Source organism: Microcaecilia unicolor, chromosome 11, assembly GCF_901765095.1.
Source record: "Microcaecilia unicolor chromosome 11, aMicUni1.1, whole genome shotgun sequence".
Classification (NCBI taxonomy): domain Eukaryota; kingdom Metazoa; phylum Chordata; class Amphibia; order Gymnophiona; family Siphonopidae; genus Microcaecilia; species Microcaecilia unicolor.
The window spans coordinates 93,092,556-93,114,382 of record NC_044041.1 but is presented as its reverse complement, the minus strand read 5'-3'; the positions used below and the strand labels follow the sequence as shown (position 1 = coordinate 93,114,382).

General features: G+C 44.4%; 1 protein-coding gene across 2 annotated transcripts in view; it reads left to right on the top strand.

The window, feature by feature from the left end:
* The window catches only part of ARRDC2 (arrestin domain containing 2), a 205,202-nt gene extending 183,583 nt beyond the window's left edge, over positions 1-21,619 (top strand). Inside the window, exons 1-8 of one of the 2 annotated variants that reach the window (XM_030218058.1) lie at positions 14,183-14,521; positions 15,213-15,279; positions 15,761-15,908; positions 16,586-16,688; positions 17,356-17,612; positions 18,425-18,587; positions 18,949-19,097; positions 19,919-21,619. In XM_030218058.1, the coding sequence (XP_030073918.1) occupies positions 14,248-14,521; positions 15,213-15,279; positions 15,761-15,908; positions 16,586-16,688; positions 17,356-17,612; positions 18,425-18,587; positions 18,949-19,097; positions 19,919-19,969 (1,212 nt within the window). In that variant the 5' untranslated portion in view covers positions 14,183-14,247 and the 3' untranslated portion in view covers positions 19,970-21,619. Of the gene's footprint in view, positions 1-14,182; positions 14,522-15,212; positions 15,280-15,760; positions 15,909-16,585; positions 16,689-17,355; positions 17,613-18,424; positions 18,588-18,948; positions 19,098-19,918 lie in introns of those variants that run through there. The other variant, XM_030218059.1, reaches the window with a different exon arrangement.
* The last annotated feature ends 208 nt before the right edge of the window (positions 21,620-21,827 follow it).

Sequence of the window (21,827 nt, the reverse complement as noted above, 5' to 3'; positions counted from 1 at the left end):
TTCGCTGGTCAAGCTTTGTCAAGGGGGAGTCATAGCACAGTCTCACTTTTTAGCTTCCTTCTTATCGCCCTATGGCGACATACGGCGATAAAAAGGAAGCTAAAAGTGAGACGGTCCAGTGCTATGACTCCCCCTTGACAAAGCTTGACCAGCGAAACAGGCACCTGTTGGGGAATACGAGCATACTGGCAGATACAGATGTCTAGTCGCCAGTATTAACAGGATTACCTCAGTATGAGAGATTAAAGTGGAATTTATAGCAAATTAAATTTAAGGAGAGTCACCATATTGGTGAAATGCAATTGGCCGTGGTGAATATATGAGACTCCTCCCTGATTATTAAAAATAACTATCACCATAAAGGTGGTCGGTCATTACTCCAAGTGAGAGCTCTACTTCCGTTGATTTTGTAAGTATAGATTCTATATATGGCATCAAAAAAATTGGTGCTCAAAAAAGCGCTTTCTGTAAGCCGTGCTTAAAGTTAGGTGCGATTTATAGAATAGCGCTTAAACCCGGGAATCGCTCCTAACTATAGGCACGGTCATTTGTACTAACTGAAACGTGGTGCAAATGTATGCGCCTACATTAGGTGCATATCCCCAATATTCTGTAACAATGCGCATTAATTTTAGGAATGCCCCAGTTATGCCCTTGCCCCTCCCATTTCTGCACCCCCATTTTTCTGATCATTTGTAAATTTTATGCGAGTAAATGCCAATTAAATCTAATTAGTGCCAATAATTGCTTGTTAAAAAGCTAATTGGTGCTAATTGGCTCATTCAATGAAATGTGTGTGCACAATTTTTGGCAAGTTTTGTAGAATTAGGGGGAAAGTGCCTCAACCCAGATGCAAAAATCAATTCCCAAACCCTCTCTATGCGAAACCTGCCAGAGATAGACCCAGAAGACACTATTAAAAAGCCTTTTCGGCATCAATCACCAAAAGAGCTAATTTCAAACGGGTCCGCTGTGCCTCTACTACTACTATTTAGCATTTACGCCTGATATTATGCGCTACCTGATAACTCGGGATGAACTTGAACTGATCTACATGAACTAATCCTGGCAATACATGATTTTAAGCCTTCAGCCAAAATTTTTGCTAATAGCTTAACATCTATATTGAGGAGTGATACTGAGCAGTAAGAACTGCACACCGCTGGGTCCCTCCCAGGTTTCAACAAGATAGAAATACCCAGCTCCCTCATTCTTGGGGGCAAATGGTGTCCCTCTATGACCCCATTACCCATCCTACATGATAGTGGTTGTAAAATTTTGCTGCGAGCCTGTCTAATCCCGGGGCCTTCCCACTAGGCATCTACTTAATTGCCTTTTCTATTTCAAGAAGAGAACTGGGTGCATCTAACTTTTCTCTATCTTCCAAAGAAAGACAAGACAACTCCACTGTGTCTGTTTATATCATCTGGCTGGGTAGTAGATGTCTCAGTATATAATGCCTGATAATACTTCAAAAATTGCAGCCAAATAAGGAGGACATCACCCATACCCTTTAGTTTCCTGATAAGCTGACCCCCTTGCCTGGCCTGGAGCTGACGAGCCAACACAGAACCTGAATAGTTGCCAAATTCAAAGAATCGATGACAAAGCTGCTTGCGCATAAACTTGACTCTTCCAATTTGCAACCTGTCCAATTCAGCTCTAACTTTGGGTAATTCCTCTAAAAGGGCAGGATCAGGACGCTGCTTCTGCGTCTTTTCTAAGTGCCCCAATTTTTCTCTTAATTGCAAATGTACTAAGTCTGTCACTCATTTCCTGCTTGTCCCCCTCACCACCACCTTAAGGGCAACCCACAAGCACCTATCACTTATCTCATGAGTATCATTATTAAGCAGATAATTGTGAATAACCCCTTTAAGATCCTCATAGAGGTGCTCATTAAGCCTCCAAAATCTCTTTTGGGGTTCACTCCCCAATTTGTCCACTTTACCACACCGGGTCATGATCAGATATTGATATAGGCTCTATATAGAGTGGAGGAGTGACCTAATGGTTAGTGAAGCAGGTTGGAGACCTGTGGAACTGGGTTTGATTCCCACAGCTGCTTAACGGTCAGCAGTGGGTTGAAATCCTGGGGAACTGGGTTCAATTTCCTCTGCAGCTCCATGCAATCCTGGACAAGTCACTTAGCCCTCCATTGCCCCAGGTACAAAGACTGTGAGCCCATTAGGCACAAAGCAAGTAATTGTACAATTGTATGTAAACCACTTCAACTCATGCTTGAAAGAAGCAGTTTATCAAATTGATAAACAATATATGGGCCTCTCGAATATGCCCTCACAATGATTTATGCCTCAGGTCAGAATTATAGAAAGTTGTTTTTGTAGCTGCCAGTGCTGAAAGTACAAGGATCCATCCTGGAAATACTCTCAAGATGAGGGGGAGTTTAGGAGATTCTAGCTTGTGAAAAGTTGAAAGAATATGTGTTTATGACCTCAGTCACTCATCCTAGTGTCATAAGATTACAGGTGGCTTTTGATACATATAGCACTTCACATTTTTCAGTAAGTCAGCTTTCAGACAACAATTTTATTTATTTATTTGGATTTTGTTCACACCTTTTTCAGTGGTAGCTCAAGGTGAGTTACATTCAGGTACACTGGATATTTCTCTGTCCTAGGAGGGCTGACATTCTAAGTTTGTACCTGAGGCAATGGAAGGTTAAGTGACTTGCCCAAGATCACAAGGAGCAGCAGCGGGATTTGAACTGGCCACCTCTGGATTGCAAGACCAGTGCTCTAACCACTAGGCCACTCCTCCACCTTCTGTGAAAAAAATACCAGACAACTTTATATATGTTTACAATTTAGATTGTGGAGAAATCTCTGTGCATATCTCCCTGTCCCTCATCCACCCGACTCTTCCTGTCTCTCACCTATCCACCCCCATCCTGTTAGACTGTCACTGAAAGGCTTTGATGTTTCACTTATATATACTGTCATCTACCAACATTTGCTTATTTCCGATCTGACGAAGAAGGGCAACCTTCGAAAGCGAATCAAGAAATGTATTAAGTTATGTCCAATAAAAAAGGTATCATCTTATTTTCTTTTCCATGTTTTATTTCTATTGATTACCTTTAAAAGTGGACTAACACGGCTACCACACCTCTCTAGTCTTCGGAAAGAATCAAACCCAGGCCCTCTTGGCAGTGCATAACTTGATATTGCTATGCCCCATAGTTCCACTAGATGTCGCTGCAGTCAACAAAATAAATTAACAACATTGAATGTTGTAGATAATACCTCTTTATTGTAATAACGTAATACATTTTGGGCTAGTTTTTGAGAGTTCTTCTCCCATGCAGGTAGAACTAGGGATGCTAATGTACATTGCAGAGGTGATGTAGTTGTGTTTGTCTTCAAAGCCATCAATAGAAATCAAACAAAATAAAACATGGAAAAGAAAATAAGATGATACCTTTTTTATTGGACATAACTTAATGCATTTCTTGATTAGCTTTCGAAGGTCGCCTAATCAAGAAATGTATTAAGTTATGTCCAATAAAAAAGGTATCATCTTATTTTCTTTTCCATGTTTTATTTTGTTTGATTTCTTTTGATAACCTTAAGAGTGGACTAACACGGCTACCACACTCCTCTTCAAAGCCATACAGAACTGGAAAGTGGAAGGATGCTAATGGTATGTTTGCGGAAGCTAAGAAAATTGTGGGAGATTTAGAGCAGAATTTACAGCTACAAGAAAACAGGCAAATAATAAACGAGGAATCCAAATCCCTTTATGTTTGAGAATTGTCATATCATAATGTTCTTGGGAAGTTTACAAGTTCGCTTTCAGTATCTGAATCATAAGGTCATTGATGAAGGGGTCTGGCCTAGAAAAATGTTTCCCCGTAAGTGTCGCCCGTCTCTTCTCTGGAACTGTTTATCTTGTATTTAGGAAAGTTTGTTTGGGTCTTCCTTTTTCACATGTTCTGCTTTAATTAAGATATATTACATTAGAGGAGATGCATGCATGAGTAGGATCAGGGCCGGTCCAAATATTACGCAAGGCTAGGTGATGGCCTAGGGCTAGCTTCTTAGAGAGCAACAACACAAAACAATAGATCTTGACAACCACACAGACTTAGGGGCCCTTTTTCAAAGGCGTGTAAGGGCCTACACAAGTCCAGTGCCAGCCAAATTGGCATTATGGGCAGTAATTCTGAACATAGGAGCCAACTTTTCAAAATGATTGGGGGTGCAGAATTTTTTTTTTTTTTTTTTGTTTACAGGTGGTGCATTCCTCCCCCTCCCTCCCAGTTCCAGGCCCCCCCTCCCTCCCTCCCAGTTCCAGGGTCCCCCTCCCTCCCAGGGTCCATCCTCCCTCCTTCCCTCCCAGTTCCAGCATCCCCCCTCCCTCCCTCCCTCTGAGTTCCACGGTCCCCCTCCCTCCCTCCCTCCCTCCCAGTTCCAGGCTCGTCGTCCCTCCCTCCCAGTTCCAGGCCCCCCTCCCTCCAAATTTTAAGTCATCTATCTTACCTCGTCGGGGTTAGGGCAGCAGCAGCGCTAAAAGCATGCAGGCTTGGCTCGGTGCTTAGTTCAGTTTTCCCTTCTCTCTCTCTCTCAGCTCTGGCCTCGCCCTTGCAGAAACAGGAAATGAGGGCAGGACCAGAGCTGAGAGAGAGACAAAGGAAAAACTGAACTAAGCACCGAGCCGAGCCTGCATGCTTTTTACCGCTGCTGCCGCCCTAACCCCGACGAGGTAAAATAGATGACTTTTCAAATTCGGAGGGAGGGGGCCTGGAACTCGAAGGGAGGAGGGAGGGAGGGACGAAACGAACTTCCGGTGGGTGAACGAACTTCCAGTGGGTGAAATATTGGGGGTGCTCGAGCACCCACAGCACCCACGGAGTCGGCGCCTATGATTCTGAATATGGCATGTGCCAAAAACACGGGGTAGAAAATATGTCCTATTTTCTACCACGTGGCGCTTACTCAGCGGTAAATGGCAGTGGACATGCTTCATGTCTACCACCCAGATAGCATATGAGACCTTACTAGTCAATGGGTGGCAGTAAAATCTCAGGCTGAAAATGGATGTGCGCTGGTTTTTATTTTGCCACACGTCCATTTTTGGCCCCTTAAAAAGAAAGGGTCCTTTTTCCAGGATGCAGTAAAAACTGGCCTGGCGCATGCCCAAAAAATGCGCTCGCAGTGCTGCAGGCCACTTTTTGCCGCAGCTTAGTGAAAGGGCCCCTTAGAGAACCATCAATGTGTACTTTACCTGCAAGAAGGGTGGACAATTTTGAAACAGCCGTTTACCTGGGTAAATGACTTTGGAAAGTTGTCCTCATTATTTGTGTGTGTGACGGTGTGTTTGTGAGAAAGATAATACACATATGTGACTGTCTGTGGGAAAAGGTGAATAAAGTCTGAGATCCAAAATGTTCAGAATGGACGATTTTTCACATCATGAGTTCATTAGCAGTCTGCAAAAGTCACATGTTTAAACTTCCGCAACTGTAATTAAAGAATGTTTCACATAAAAGGGTGGGTTTGGCACTGTTGTATTACAAAGTGTTTGCTCTAACAGAATTCATTAAAACCTCAATTTTTGTTTCTGGTGACTTTAGTCACCTTTTTTCAGAGATGGTCCCATATATACACATAAGAAGGAATTCAATAAATAGTTCTTTGAAATGGAGCGCTAACTGCTGTTGTATAAAGAGAGCGTATTCTTTACAGACTAGCATTCGGTGGGGATTCAACTCCTCCCTCTCCTTCTCTGCACATATTCAGCAGACTGCTAAAACCTGTCGTTTCTTTCTGTATAATATCAGCAAAATTCACCCTTTCCTTTCTGAGCACTCTACCAGAAACCTCATCCACACTCGCTTAGACAATTGCAACTTGCTTCTCACAGGTCTCCCACTTAGCCATCTCTCTCCTCTTCAATCTGTTCAAAATTCTACTGCACAACTAATATTCCGCCAGTGTCGTTATGCTCATATTAGCCCTCTCCTCAAGTCACTTCACTGGCCCCCAATCCGTTTCCGCATACAGTTCAAACTCCTCTTATTGACTTATAAGTACATTCACTCTGCAGCTCCTCAGTACCTCTCCACTCTCATCTCTCCCTACATCCCTCCCCGGGACTCCGTTCACTGGGTAAATCTCTCTTATCTGCACCCTTCTCCTCCACTGCTAACTCCAGACTCCGTTCCTTTTATCTTGCTGCACCATATGCCTGGAATAGACTTCCTGAGCTGGTACGTCAAGCTCCATCTCTGGCCGTCTTCAAATCAAAGCTAAAAGCCCATCTTTTTGATGCTGCTTTTAACTCCTAACCCTTATCCACTTGTTCAGAACCCTTATTTTATCATCCTCACTTTTTAATATTCCCTTATCCCGTATTTGTCCTGTTTGTCCTGATTGTAAGCTCTGTCGAGCAGGGACTGTCTCTTCATGTTCAAGTGTACAGCGCTGCGTACGTCTAGTAGCGCTTTAGAATGATAAGTAGTAGTAGTAGATTCGGTGCCTAGCTTTTGGGCACTGTACTTACTTACACCCTGCTAAAAGCTGGTGTAACTGCCAGGCCAGCACCCAACTTAGGTGCATTTGGGTGAATTCTGTAAATTTTACAAAGGTGCATTAGCGTTTTTAGCACGCACTAAACACTAGAGATGCCCATAGGAATATATGGGTATCTGTAATGTTTAGCGCACTCTTATATTCAGTGCATGCTAAAAACGCTAGCATTCCTTTCTAAAGAGGCTATGCTTTAACCAGTTCCACAAACCTGGAAATTCATTGTGCCGAAGCCTAGACATGGCCCAGTGTTGAATTTTCAGGGGTATTAATCCGCAAACGAACCTTTTCCAGAGATGGGAAGGCGGTAGAACTAGAGGTGAGATTGAAGGGGGGCAGACTCAAGAAAAATGTCAGGAAGTATTTTTTCACGGGAGAGAGTGGTGGATGCTTGGAATGCCCTCCCGTAGGAGGTGGTGGAGATGAAACGATAACGGAATTCAAACATGCGTGGGATAACATAAAGGAATCCTGTTCAGAAGAAGGATCCTCAGGAGCTTAGCGGAGATTGGATGGCAGAGGCGGGGCTGGTGGTTGGGAGGCGGGGTTAGTACTGGATAGACTTATACGGTCTGTGCCCTGAAAAAGACAGATACAAATCAAGGAGCTGGTGGTTGGGCGGCGGGGCTAGTGCTGGGCAGACTTATACGGTCTGTGCCCTGAAAAAGACCAGAATCAAAAAGACAGATACAAATCAAGGTAAGGTATACACAAAAAGCAGCACATATGAGTTATCTTGTTGGGCAGACTGGATGGACCGTGCAGGTCTTTTTTCTGCTGTCATCTACTATGTTACTGTGTAACACTGGCCTGCAAAACTCTAAACAGCAGGGTCTTTTCAAGAATACTATACCAATCAGAAAACTGGGCATTTAAATGCTTGTATACTAGGCAGTGGAATCGTGACTAGAATTTTCTGGGACTGTTCCTTTAAGGGAGATCTTGCATGGTAGAAAGGGGAAATGCGTTGGAGGTGGAATGCGGGGGGATGGATGTCTTTTTAGCAGGAAAAGGATGGTGGGGGTGGGAGAGCATCCAGTTTCATGCCTGGCAAGACAGCCTTCTAAAGAGAGACAAACGTCAAATTTGGCGTAGCCAGCATAAGAACATAAGAGTAGCCATACTGGTCAGACCAATGGTCCATCTAGCCCAGTATCTGTTTTCCAAACAGTGGCCAACCCAGATCACAAGTACCTGGCAGAAACCCCAATCGTGGCAACACGTCATACTACAAATCCCAGGGCAAGCAGTTGTTTCCCATGTCTGTCTCAACAGCAGACTAGGACTTTTCCTCCAGGAATTTGTCCAACCTTTTTTAACTCAGATATGCTAACTGCCGTTACCACATCCCCCAGCAAAGAGTTCCAGAGCTTAACTATTTGTTGAGAGAGAAAATATTCCTCCTATTTGTTTTAAAAGTAGTATAACCCTTCTTCTAAAGTCTGAAACCTCGGTAATGTCCCTAGTATTTGTACTTTTGGAATAGGTAAAAAATGGATTTACTTCTACTCATTCTACATCACTCAGGATTTTGTAGATATCAATCATATCTCCCCTCATCTGTCTCTTTTCCAAGCTGAAGAGCCCTAACCTCTTTAGCCTTTTCTCATATGAAAGGAGTTCCATCCCCTTTATCATTTTTGGTTGCTCTTTTTTGAACCTTTTCTAATTCTGCTGTACCTTTTTTGAGATAGAATGACCAGAACTGAACACAGTACTCAAGGTGTGGATGTACCATGAGCGATACAAAGGCATTTTTGGTCTTATTTACCATCCCTTTTCTAATAATTCCTAGCATTCTGTTTGCTTTTTTGGCTGCTGCTGCACTTTGAGCAGAAGATTTCAGCGTATTATCTGTAATGACACCTAGATCTTTTTCTTGAGCGTTGACCCCCAAGGTGGACCCTAGAATCAGGTAACTATGATTCGGATTATTCTTTCCAATGTGTATCACCTTGCATTTGTCCACATTAAATTTCATCTGCCATTTGGATGCCTAGTCTTCCAATTTCCTAAGGTCTTCAATATTTCACAGTCTGCTCGTGTTTTAATAACCTTGAATATTATTATTATTATTAGCATTTGTATAGCGCTACCAGACGCACGCAGCGCTGAACACCTGACACAGAGAGACAGTCCCTGCTCAATAGAGCTTACAATCTAAAAATACAGACAGACAAGACAATTAAGGACGAGGGAAGTACTGGGTGAGAAGGAACAAGGGGAGGGCAATTGAGTAGTGGCTAGGAGCCAAAAGCAGTGGTGAAAAGGTGGGTTTTCAGCATAGATTTGAAAACAGGTAGAGATGGAGCTAGACGTACAGGCTCAGGAAGTCTATTCCAGACATAAGGTGCCGCGAGGGAAAAGGAACGAAGTCTGGAGTTAGCAGTGGAGGAGAAGGGGGATGACGAGAGATTTGTCCAGTGAGCGGAGTTCACGGGGAACAGTTTTGTATCATCTGCAAATTGAATGTCCTCACTTGTCATTCTGATTTCCATATAATTTATAAATATGTTAAATAGCACCAGTCCCACTACAGTTCCCTATGGCACTCCACTGTTTACCCTCCTTCATTGAGAGAAATGATCATTAACCCTACCCTCTGTTTTCTGTCCAATAACCAATTCCTACTCCACAGCAGAACCTTGCCTCCTAGCCCATGACTTTAATTTTCTTTGGAGTTTCTCATGAGGAACTTTATCAAAAGCTTTCTGAAAATCTAGATACACTACATCAACCAGCTCACCTTTATCCAAATGTTTATTTACACCTTCAAAGAAATGAAGCAAATTGGTGAGGCAAGACTTCCCTCAGCTGAACTCATTCTGACTCTGTCCCATTATAAACCATGTTTGTCTACGTGTTCTGTAATTTTAGTCTTTATAATAGTTTCCACTATTTTGCCCGGCACCGACATCAGGCTTACCCATCTATAATTTCTCAGATTACCGCTAGAACCCTTTAAAAAATCGATGTCACATTGGCCACCCTCCAATCTTCAGGTACTATGGATGATTTTAATGACACGTTATGTATTACTAACAGCAGATCAGCAATTTAATGCTTGTGTTCTTTGAGTACCCTTGGATGTGTACCATCCGGTCCAGACGATTTACTACTCTTTTTAACTTGTCAATTTGGCTCAGTACATCTTTCAGATTCACCGAGATTTCTTTCAGTTCCTCTGCATCATCATCCTTGAAAACCATTTCCCATACAGGCAGATCTCTTACGTCTTCTTCCGTAAAGACAGAAGCAAAGAATTCATTCAGTTTCTCCGCTATGGCCTTGTTCCTCCCTGAGTGCCCCTTTTCTTCCTTCATGAACCAATGATCCCACGGATTCCTTCACAGGCTTTCTGCTTCTGATGTACCTGAAAATTTGTTACTGTGAGTTTTCGCCTCTGCGGTAAGTTTCTCTTCATATTCATATTCACTTTTAGCCTTCTTTATAAATACGCATGCCCCAGCCCAGTCCTCTGCCATCTCCCAAGATTTTTATTGTCACTCAGGGTGAGTGTGTGCAAACCTTCCTTTAAACCACCCATATATGGTGACATTGCTCAGCACGGCTGCTGCCTCCTCCCCATCTTGGTATTTCCTTGGAACCAGACTTGCTTGCAAACTGCTTCTGCTGTTGTGGTTGTGAAACGTCCTTGGCTTTGGAAAGGCATGGAATTCCATTGTGGTTCAAAGATGAGGTGCTTGCCCAATCAGAGACCATGTGTGTACTGAACTACAGGTGAAGTATGAAAGCAGCTCTCGGAAGTTGTTCAGTGTTCATAGTTCTTGGAAAATACCTAGCCATGTCCTAATTTAACTCCCTGTTTGTCCCAAGAGGTTTTGCAGCAGGGCAGAATCCAGGGCATAGACTGGCTTTGTGTTTGTAGGAAAAATGACAGCCTAGAGACAGTTTAAGTATAACAGAGTAGACCCAGCTAGAGATGAGATTAGCAGTTAGGGACTTCAAATTGATTTTTTAAATGTGTCTTTTCTAGTGCTTTGTAATATAAGGTGTACTGTGATTGGTGGCTAGAGGCATAGCTAGGGGGGGGGGGGGCGCAAGGGGAACAGCCACTCCCCCAAATGGTTTTTTGAATGAAATTAGCCCTGTGCGGATCAGCCCTTCAGCCTCACATCAGTTCCTATTTTACCAAAAGGTCTGGTTCCCCTGACATCAAAACCTGGCTGTATTTCGGCCTCCTAATTTAGGGCCCCTATTCACAAAGATCTTACTATGAATTAATACAGGCCCCATTCTAACTTTTAGCGCATCTTAGTAAACAGAGTTCAAAGTAGCTACAAACTGTAATAACCCCAATGATAGGAACCTTTTTGAGTAACTGCTGAGATCTGTGTCTCAAACCATTAATTCTGAATCCAATATAATCCCAAGATATTTAAAATGGTCTACAAATTGTAAAGGGATATCATATAATGTTGGAGCAGTTTTCTCTCCTAAAATCCACCATGCCACAATTTTCCTTTGGGGAAGGGAAAGGGAATGGGACTTGATATACTGCCTTTCTGTGTTTTTGCACCTACATTCAAAGCAGTTTACATAGTATTTACAGGTACTTATTTGTACCTGGGGCAAGGGAGGGTTAAGTGACTTGCCCAGAGTCACAAGGAGCTGCAATGGGAATTGAACCCAATTCCCCAGGATCAAAGTCTGCTGCACTAACCACTAGACTACCTTTGATTCAAGACCAGTGTATGAAAACTACACTGGCTCCCAATCAAAGAACGCATTGCTTTCAAAATCTGCACTCTGGTTCACAAAATTATCTACAGTGAGACTCCGGGATACATGGCAGACTTGATCGACCCTACCAACTAGAAACACATCCGAATCAAAATGAACGTACCTAATCTGCACTGCCCAAGCTGCAAAGGACTCAAATACAAATCAACTTATGCGTCCAGTTTTTCCTACATAAGTACACAACTGTGGAACGCATTACTAAAAGCCTTGAAACTTCGAACGACCACCTAAACTTCCGGGAAAACACTAAAAACCAACCTGTTTAAAAAGGCATACCCTACCGATCCAACATAAATGCCTGATCTCTGCAACACAACAAAACTAAAGTATGTAACAGACATAACAACTCTTCGTCGTACGATTCCTTAGTGTGGCTGTGCCACATGAACTTTATCTTACCACAACATCACTTTGTATTTGTTTACACCAGAATCTGTAACGCCTCTCCGGTACTATGTAATCCACATTGAGCCTACAAATAGGTGGGAAAATGTGGGATATAAATGTAACAAATAAAATAAATAAAATGAGCCTTGGTGAACAGCATTCAAGTAAGATTGTAACCATGTCAAAATCCAGATCCGAAACGCAGGGGTAATGAGCAGTTCTGGTCTTGCTGCATATGATGCTTCAACCTCTTCCTAGATTCAAATGACATATATGAACCACAGAGAGGCAGTATTTCAAGACCCATATTGATTGCAGGGCCTTTATAATCTTTGACTTTTCCACTGACGAACAACCTCGTAGCTGGCTGCTGCAGTTCACTCCCTTGGACACAAGGTGGCGCCTTCGGAAAGGATACAGAGAGGCTGATTCATCTGGATGTGGCAGGCGATAATAACTTACCTTGCCACCACCAAGAAGAATCGGAAAGTAGAAGGTGGACAGGAAATAAAATATTTCACGCGATTCGGAACCTTTTTGAGGACAAGAAAACAGAGAGGCAACATAACAGTGGGATTTTACGAAAAGTGCATCAGAGAGATTTATTTCAAGATTGGTGGGGGTGAGGTTTATGTTTTTTTGTTAATGATCTCGAACAATAATTTGATCATGTATAATTTCTTAGCCTATTTTCTTTAGAAGACCTTAACTCCAGGTCCAGCCCAACCATTAGGGGGTCGCCTAGGGCAGCAAGCTTTTTGGAGAAGGGCAATGTTTAACATCTATGATGTCCAAATTCTGTAATTTTATAGGATTGGGCACGATTGTTTATTAGCACACTCCTGGGGAAGGGGGAAATGGGCTGGAGCTGGAACTTTAATTAAAATGGGGCATAAAGCTGAAGGGTCCCCTAGGGCACCTAATTAAAACTCTTGTCAATGTTTGGGCCGACCCTGTTTCAGTGGCGTAGCCACAGGTTGGCTTGGGTGGGCCAGGGCCCACCCATTTATGGCTCAGGCCCACCCAACAGTAGCACATATTTAGTGGTAACTGGAGGGAATCCCAAGCTCCGCCAGCTGAAGATTTTCCCCTGTTGGTAATGAAAAACGCTACTCTCCATGACACCGGCACCTGCGCATGCTCAGTTTTCAGTGCATGCCTGCTGCCAAGGTGGAAAGAAGCGTTTTCCCACCAGCTGAGAGATATTTTTTTTTTTTGGGGGGGGGGGTGTTGGTGGTAGCACACTTGGTGCCTACCCAAGTTTTTGCCTAGGCCCACCCAAATCTGTTGTCTGGCTACGCCCCTGCGGCCTGTTTAGGGGGTGGGTGGTTGCAGTGCATCATACCGCTTGTTTGGAAAGGAGAGCTTGGTGTAGCTTTTTTCGTCCCCTCGCTGGGGGGGGGGGGGATATATATAGATGTAGATATATTTATTTTTTATATATTCCTTTTTTTCTCCAAAAATAATAATAAAAAACAGGCTTTAGCAGAAAGCCTCAACCCTTTTTGTTTTGGAGTCATTCTGCCAGAAAAATCAAATACCAGGACCGCAGAATTGTGTGCCAGTGATCGGAAGCATTTACACAATGTTCAAAACAAATATAATAATAATTCAGGCTGCCATGTCCTTTCGGAGGAAACTTTATTTGTATCGGTTCTATCGTGTTATTCATTGAACAAATAACTTTGTTATAACAAATGTATTTTCGGTGCCACTGATCTCGCCTACTCTTGTCAATGCAGCTGGTATTAGGATGAATTTTGAACTTTTACTCTCAAAAGTAACTGCTACCTTGAGGTGAGTGAAAGATTTCAAGCCAGATGGAGGGATTTATGTATAGCTACAGTGGGTATGTAAAATGATATTATTGTTAAACAAATGCAACTCTGCAAAGGGAAAGTAAAGTTGAGGGCTGTTTATGATTAGCATTTCCAGGAAAAAGGGCTGTTTTCTGGCCTCCGATGTCTGAGGGGGATGCACAGAGGCAGAATTTCTAAGAGGATTATGTAGTGATCGGGAACTGGCTGTGTTTCAGAACTGGAAGAAAAACATTTTCAGATGACAGACCAGCATCGCTCAAGAAATTTGCTGCTAGCCTATCGCCACATCAAGGCATTTGCTAGCCATAAGTAAAGGAAAAAGCAAATTCTGTCCGCGCCATAGGGCAGAGCTGCGTGTATTTGACCGTATGTAAATATAATATATTATGTATTAGTTAGTTTTTGCTATGGGGTGACGGAATGATTGGATCTAGCCACGCTCTTTGTTTTGCACTTCAGAGGAGGAAGAACCGAAAGAGCCACTGGCCACGCCTACACCTAAGCGGCTCCACCGCTCAGATTCTACGAAGAAGGTTTTGCAGGGCAAGAAGGGGCGGGGTTTCCCTGCGTTCGCTCCCGGGGCGTGGCTTTCTTTGGTATGGGACGGGATCTCCTTTGCTCAGTATAAATGAAGGGATTGTGCTCGACAAGGGTAGAACCTTTAGGTTTATTTCTCTTTTTCTGTGATAGTTTCCGCGTTTGCTCTTCGTGCTCTCGCCGCCAGCATGATCTTCGACAAAGTGAAGAAGCTTGTGGTAGTACTGGGGGACGCAGATGAGATCTCCCCACCGGTCTTCGGCGGTGGCGATATGGTCATTGGGAAGGTGGTGCTAGAACTGATGGCCGAGACTCGGGTGGAGTCGGTGAAACTGCACGCCGAAGGATTGGCTCGGGTACACTGGACCGAGTCACGTAGTGCCGGCTCCAGTACTGCTTATACCCAGAACTACAGTGATGTAGTGCAGTATCTTAACCATCGGGAGACCCTGTTGCAAACAGGTACTTAAAAGTGGTTCTTTGTGCATCGGGACTTTCCGGGAGAGCCCGATCCGCGTTGTATTTGCCGCTAGTTCGTGCATTGAGACTTAACGAGTCTCGTCCACAGTCATATCCGTTGCCGGCGTCGTGCATGCTTGGGGACCGCGAGAGCCAGGTTCATGCCGTGTTCCGGTGTTGTGATTCACCTGATCACTTCAGTAACCATCAACATTACCGTTCTGCATGCATCGGGCTCTACATAAAACTCGCAACTTTTACAAAAGGCTGGTGTATTATATTTGCAGCTTCTCTGACCCATCAGTCTTTGGAGACTGATATGCTCAGATTTGCAGCCTTGACCCGGAGATGTATTTTAGTCATCAAATAATCCTTTCCTTGCTCTTCTTGATATCATGATGATCGTGGGAGAGTTTCTGTCTAGCCTTGACTTAAAAAAATTGGAAGGATCGATAGTGCTGTGAGGGGGTGGGGAGTGTTATTTCTATCCTTTTGTTCGCACCTCTTGCAGATTGAAAGCAACCTGAGGGCTTCTCCCACTTTCTGTAAACCACATTTTTAAAGGTCCCTGCTGCTTCAGCCTCTTCACTTGAAGAGGAAAATGAGCGTGATAGACGAACCGAGCAGAAGACAGGAAGTGCTGCAAATGAAAGTTGACAGAGTGAGATATGTGGCTTTCTCTTTGTTTCCTCAGATAATGGAGCACCCACTGTCTTGCAAGCAGGAAGACACGAATTCCCCTTCAGTTTTCAGCTTCCAGAGTAAGTTTGTGTGTGTGGTTTTTTTTAATCAGCTCTTGGTGCGCCTGGAAGGTTATATTTTCCATCTCCTTCACTCCTTAGCATAGTTTTCTGGCTCTGTATATTTTTGAGGGGGGTGGGGGGGAGGAGGAACAGGGGAACTGTTAATCCCCTGTGCTAATTTTGTTTTTTCCTTGCAACAAAATGTTACACCAGGCCCTGCAGTGGGGTTTTATTTAGAGTTTATACAACTGTTTTTCAGTAATCAGTTGTATATAGGATAAAAAACTACAATTAAACAACTTTGGTTAGTGTTTGTTTATAAATATTAGTGTGCAAGTGAGTTTTTTTTCTGTAGTAGCTTTGAAGTTTAAGTTTTCATTCAGTTTAGCAGCACTTGGTTCCTAGGACTAATAAATCTTGACATTCTCCCTGCACCCCTAGAGCGCAGGCACATCTTAAACCAGGGCTCAGATGATTTAAACTTCTCTGTTTCCCACAGGACCCTGGTCACTTCCTTTGAAGGAAAGCATGGCAGTGTGCGATACTGGATCAAAGCCAAGCTCCATCGCCCCTGGTCCACTGTGAAGAAAGCAAAGAAGGAGTTCACCGTGATTGAACCCATTGACATCAACACCCCAGACTTATTGGTGAGTCTTGGGGGGTCAGGGCAGCCCAGAATTGCTGGGTGGGTGACTTTGACCAAGACTAGAATTTCTGAGCCAGTGAGGAGGAGAAGGACAAAGTTTTAGACCATCGGTTCCCAAATTGTGCAGTGCATCGCTCCCTACTTCCCCTCCTGCAGGTCTGGCATCTGCCGCTTACTGCTTTTTGCACTGCAGCGGTGGCGGGGGAAGAAGAAGGCAGCGGCAGGACCTGAGGGAAGGTAGCGAGCGATGCTGGATTTAGGGAAGGTAGAAGTGTGCTGGTGTGTGAGGAGAGGGCTGCAGGGAAAGGCAGACCCATTTTTTTTTTTTGGAGGGGGGGTGCAGTCAACCAAAAAAGTTTGGGACCCCCCTTAAGTATTTGCTTTGATTTTCTCATCTACCTAAAAAGATGTTTGTATAGATGTGACTGCTTGGTTAACTGAGGCCAGACCAGATGACTGTGCTGAGATTGAAAGTGATTTAAATTTTATTTCTTTTTCTCTAACCCAGGGGAGTGCAAGGGCTCCCATAATTAACAATTAAGGAGACATGGGCAATCTCTCTTTTGAGAATCTGTGGGGAAAGTCCTCTGTACATATGGCCCCATAATCACTGCAGCATGTGTGTGTTTTTTGTTCATGTGACAAGTCTACTAAGAGTGTGTGTGTCCTTGTTTTTAGGCTCCCCAGGCTGGTACAAAAGAAAAAACTGCTCGGGCCTGGTATTGCAATCTGGGACAAGTGTCTCTGTCAGTCAAGATTGACCGAAAAGGTTATATACCAGGTAATTTCATGGAAACATGTTTTCCCCACATGCTTAGCAGACTGTGTGCGCTTAAATATGTCGGGAACTGATGTGACCAGTCCTGGCTTCTGCTGCCTCAGATTTATTCCATTGTCTTTTTGCATCAGATGCTTTCATTACATTTTAAGCTACATGCTGACTCAACATGTAAGCCCTTCCCGTGCACTCCGCTCCATGGATAAATCCTTCTTATCTGTTCCCTTCTCCACTACTGCCAACTCCAGACTTCGCGCCTTCTGTCTCGCTGCACCCTACGCCTGGAATAAACTTCCTGAGCCCCTACGTCTTGCCCCATCCTTGGCCACCTTTAAATCTAGACTGAAAGCCCACCTCTTTAACATTGCTTTTGACTCGTAACCACTCGCCTCCACCTACCCTCCTCTCTTCCTTCCCATTCACATTAATTGATTTGATTTGCTTACTTTATTTATTTTTTGACTATTAGATTGTAAACTCTTTGAGCAGGGACTGTCTTTCTTCTATGTTTGTGCAGCGCTGCGTATGCCTTGTAGCGCTATAGAAATGCTAAATAGTAGTAGTAACTCAACTTTTGTATTGATTTTTGCCAATTGTGGGAATGCTAGGCTTCATGATAACAGTGTTTAAAGCTGGTTTCTTATTTTTTTTCTCTCTTTTCCCATCTCAGGTGAAGTCATCCCAATCTTTGCTGAGGTTGACAACTGTACATCTCGCGTGGTGATGCCCAAGGCTGCTCTCCTGCAGACCCAGAAATTCATTGCTCGTGGCACTGTGAAGCAGAAGAAGGCTGTGGTGGCCACCCTCGCTGGCGACTCTGTGGCTGCAGGGAAGAGGGAGTTGTGGCATGGGCGTGCGCTGAAGATCCCACCTCTGGGCCCCTCGATAACACAGTGTCGGATTATCCGTGTGGAGTATGCTTTAAAGGTAGGCTCCTCGCTTCATTGTTGAGGGAGGGTTGTCATTGGCAACAGCAAACATGTTTGTTTGTGGACATTGGGTGGCGTTGAAGGCAAGGAGGGGGAGATAATTAGACCCAGGGTGAACAAATAGTCAAGAGCAAATGGTGAACCAAATGATTCTTGTTTGGTAACGGATGTCATATTACTACTGAGCAGGGGTGTAGCTATGGGGGCCTGGGCCCCCTGCAAATTTTGTCCAGTCCCCTGGTTCGGCTGGCGGGGGTCCCCAACCCCCGCCAGCTGAAGCCTTCTTCAGTGCGTTTGTTGCCTGCCCCCTGCCCGTCTTTCTTCTTGCTCCTCCTGTGCACGCTGACACTCAGCATCAGCGTTCATAGGAGCAGCAAGAAGAAAGAAGAGCAGGGACCAGGCAGCGAATGCGGCTGCGCTGGAGACCGTGCTGAACAAGGCTTCGGCTGGTGGGGGGGTTGGGGACCCCCACCAGCAAAGGTATTTGTTTGTTGGGGGGGGGGGCGGCACTCAAAATGTGCCCCCAACCTCGGGCTCTGGCCCCCTCCCACCGTGAGGTCTGGCTACACCCCTACTACTGAGCAATGGTTTTTTGTTTTTTTTTTAATCGGCCCATATTTATAATTCTCTTCTGCCTCTTGATCTTTGCAGAATAGCTTTTTTGGGGGTAATGTTGTTTAAGCTGTCTGGTAACTGTCGTATTCTTCTAAAGGCTGAAACCACATTAATTTGGGCACATTTTCCTGTTTTGGGGGAGTCCTGAACTGTTTGCACAGCTGTTTAGTCTTCCCTTGGCTTTTACTTATATAGGTATGTGTGGATATCCCCGGAACCTCCAAGCTGCTCCTGGAATTGCCTCTGGTGATTGGAACTATCCCCCTGCATCCATTTGGCAGCCGGACGTCTAGTGTCAGCAGCCAGTACAGTGTCAACCTGGAATGGATGCGCATGAGCATCCCCGAACAGCCTGAGCGTAAGTGTCCCGTAGTGAATTCTTGGAGGGGGAAGGCTGTTGTGACTCCCATGTAGAGAGTTATAGCTTAACCACCTCAGCTCTGCCTTGGCCAATACGTATTTGGGACTCAAGTGAGCAGGTTAGTAAGCGAGCCTGCAAAGACAGGATCTGGATAGCCTTATTTCTTATAAAGAGGAAACAGAAATTTCAGTTGTGAGGGGGGGGGGGCAGCATCTCACTATCCTCTAATTTGTTTCTGATTTAAGTATTGAAGGGGTGTGTGTTTCAGGAAGGTGCAGGATAGATTGAACCTGATCTGTTTGCAGGGGTGTACAAATTAGCATTGTCTGACCTTGCCATGTTTTGATTCTGTCTGCAGCTCCCCCTGACTATTCCAGTGTGGTGTCCGCTGAAGAAGAACACAACATGTCTCCTCCCCTCCACGAGGATTTCGAAGGCACTCGGGAAGGGCCATTCTATGCTTACATTCAGGAATTTCGTAACAGGCCACCTCCCCTGTACTCAGAGGTAAATAAATCTACCTAGCTCAAAAGACATTGAGCTGGCTAGCTATAGTACAAGTTACTTGGGTGAGAGGGAAGAGGAGGAGGGTCTGTTCAGACAGAATTTTTAGTAAATGGCTACTTGCTTGTTAGACTTCAACGTCCCACAGGGGATGTATTTTCTTTTTTGCTGCATTTGTGCTTGACAATATTAATCTGACAGTGGTTCTTAACCCAGTCCTTGGGACACACCCTGCCAGTCAAGTTTTCAGGATATCCACAGGAAATAGTACACATAAATTTCTTGTATATATTCACTTTGTGTATCCTGAAAATCTCACTGGCTGGGTGCAGGGGCATAGCTAGGTGGGAGCATGGGCCCCCACAGATTTAATTCGGGCCCCCTCCCACCGCTGCTTCAAGGTACCTTTGCTGGCAGGAGTCCCCGACCCCCACCAGCCTTAGTCTTCTTCAGCGCCGGTCTCTGGCACGTTCGCTTACTTCGCTGATCTGTTTTTTTCCGTGAGTCCTGACGTACTGCACGCAACGGGAGGTCAGCGGCTGGGGGAGACGGGCTAAAATGTGCCCCCCCCACCTTGGGCTCTGGGCCCCCCTCCCGCTGAGGTCTGGCTACGCCCCTGGCTGAGTGTGTAGCAAGGACATTTAGTTGCCTGAATACCTGCTGATTTGGGCAAGAATGCTAGTTATTCTGCTGGGTTTTAATTTTGTTTGTTTTTTTTTTTCTGCTTCTGAAATAGGAAGGCATTGCATTGATCTGGTGTATCACAAATGTTGGGCTTATTTAGCAAAAAAAGTTTTGGCCTAACCTGTTCTGTTTCTTTACAGATTGACCCTAACCCGCCAGCTGACATGAGACCGCGCTGCATGACCTGTTGAAGGAAAAGAGCCTGCAAGTTTCATTTGACTAGAATGAACATCCCTTCTGGATAAAATTCAGTGATGGCTGAATTTCTGACCTCTCCTGCCTCAGCAGGGTTGGGAATGGGGTTCCCTTACCCATCCCACTGATCGCCGTATCTGGGAGGACACTAACCATGTGGCTTCCCACCGTGCACGTGTACTGCCCTGCAGCGACATGTGACACTTGGAGTGCTTCAGTTAATACTCTCGCCTTTGCTGGGGGATCGTGTGGGACACTGAGTCTCAGCAGAAAGAGTTGAGCGGTGTTCCTTCTTAGAGATGGCTAAAGGGGATCCTCTGATCTGTTTCAAGAAGATGTTTGTGGTGGAAAGTGTTCAGTGTAAGGAGAAGAAATCACTTCCTCCCTTTGGTGGAGGCGTTTGACATTGAATTTGACTACACCTCACCTTGGGAACTGTCTAACTCCAAGGTTCCTCATTCTGTTTGTCCTCCAAAACAAGGGGCTGCTGGTCCATCTTCATGTGACATACTGTGCTGGATGGGGGAGAAGGGAACCAATTTCAGTATTGAACACAGGATAATGTGAAACTGCTTCTCCCAGGAACTGATGGCCCCTGACATTAATGTCGAAAAGGAGAAGCAGTGGTCAATATTTCACAGTATAATCATTGTGAAAACCAAGAAATAGCTTTACATCTATGAAATCATGTGTTAACCATTATTGTGATTTCATAAAGCTCTCTGTACTATGAGAATTTAACCTCTATCCTTGTGGGGAAAATATCTCTAAACAAAAGCAGAGCAGTATCTGCTTGGGGTAAACCAGAAGAAGGGATTCCTTTCTGGCAAAGCCAGTTTGAGTTAAGTTAATGGTCTTCCGGGAGAAGATGAAAGTGAACCAACTGAGTGTTAGACAACATACCACCTGTAGCCTGTAAAAATGATTTCGCAAAATATTTATCTGGGTTCCTAAATGGGCTTGAATGTTCTTAAGCTTTGGCTAGGATCTCTTTGCATTGTGATGTGTCCATCTAGCTAAAACAGCTAGAGCAGATTTACTGACTTTGCTTTTCCTGGTCTGGATACACTTATTTGGGAGGGAGGAAGGGGAGACTGTCAGTATAGCCTTTATACCCTCATCAGGCTTGCTGCCTTTAATGCCATTTCAAGTAGGGTTGTAAAAGGTACAGTGTTTTGGAGGGAGGAAGTGCCTCTTGAAAAATGGTGCTAAATTCTAAAGATTGAGTGAGGTGCTGATTGATGGAAGGGGAGGGAGAGGGCTTCCCAGCCGGTGTTCTGCCCTGCTCTTTAAAGACTAGCATTCCAAGGTCCTTGGACCAAAAGGGGACGTTCTAGCCATTCAGTGCCTGGAGATTATATCAACCCATTGCCATTCACATTGAGGGCAATCACTCAGGTTACCCTGTTTCCTCAGGAACTTGTACCAAAAAATAGAGAGGAGGGTCTCGCATGGGGTTGGAAGTGTTGGATACTGTATGGTTGCAGTATTGTTGGTGTGAACCAAAGTTAAAAATGTATTTTTGTAAATGATTTTATAGTTTTACTTTTCTTCTTTCTGAGAGTTTTAGGTTGCTTTCTATTTTATTTTTATTAATATGTAATTTTTTTAAAAGGCTTTGGAATAAAGCATTACTTCTGCAATGAGGTACTTGTGTTTGTTTTCTATCTAAATTTTGATAACAGGTTTCCTGTCTGCTGAGCTATACACACACAATTCATGTGGGACTGAATATAAACTTGAGCTGGTTGGGGGAGGAGCTTGGAGGAGTGGCCTAGTGGTTAGGGTGGTGGACTTTGGTCCTGAGGAACTGAGTTCGATTCCTGGCACAGGCAGCTCCTTGTGACTCTGGGC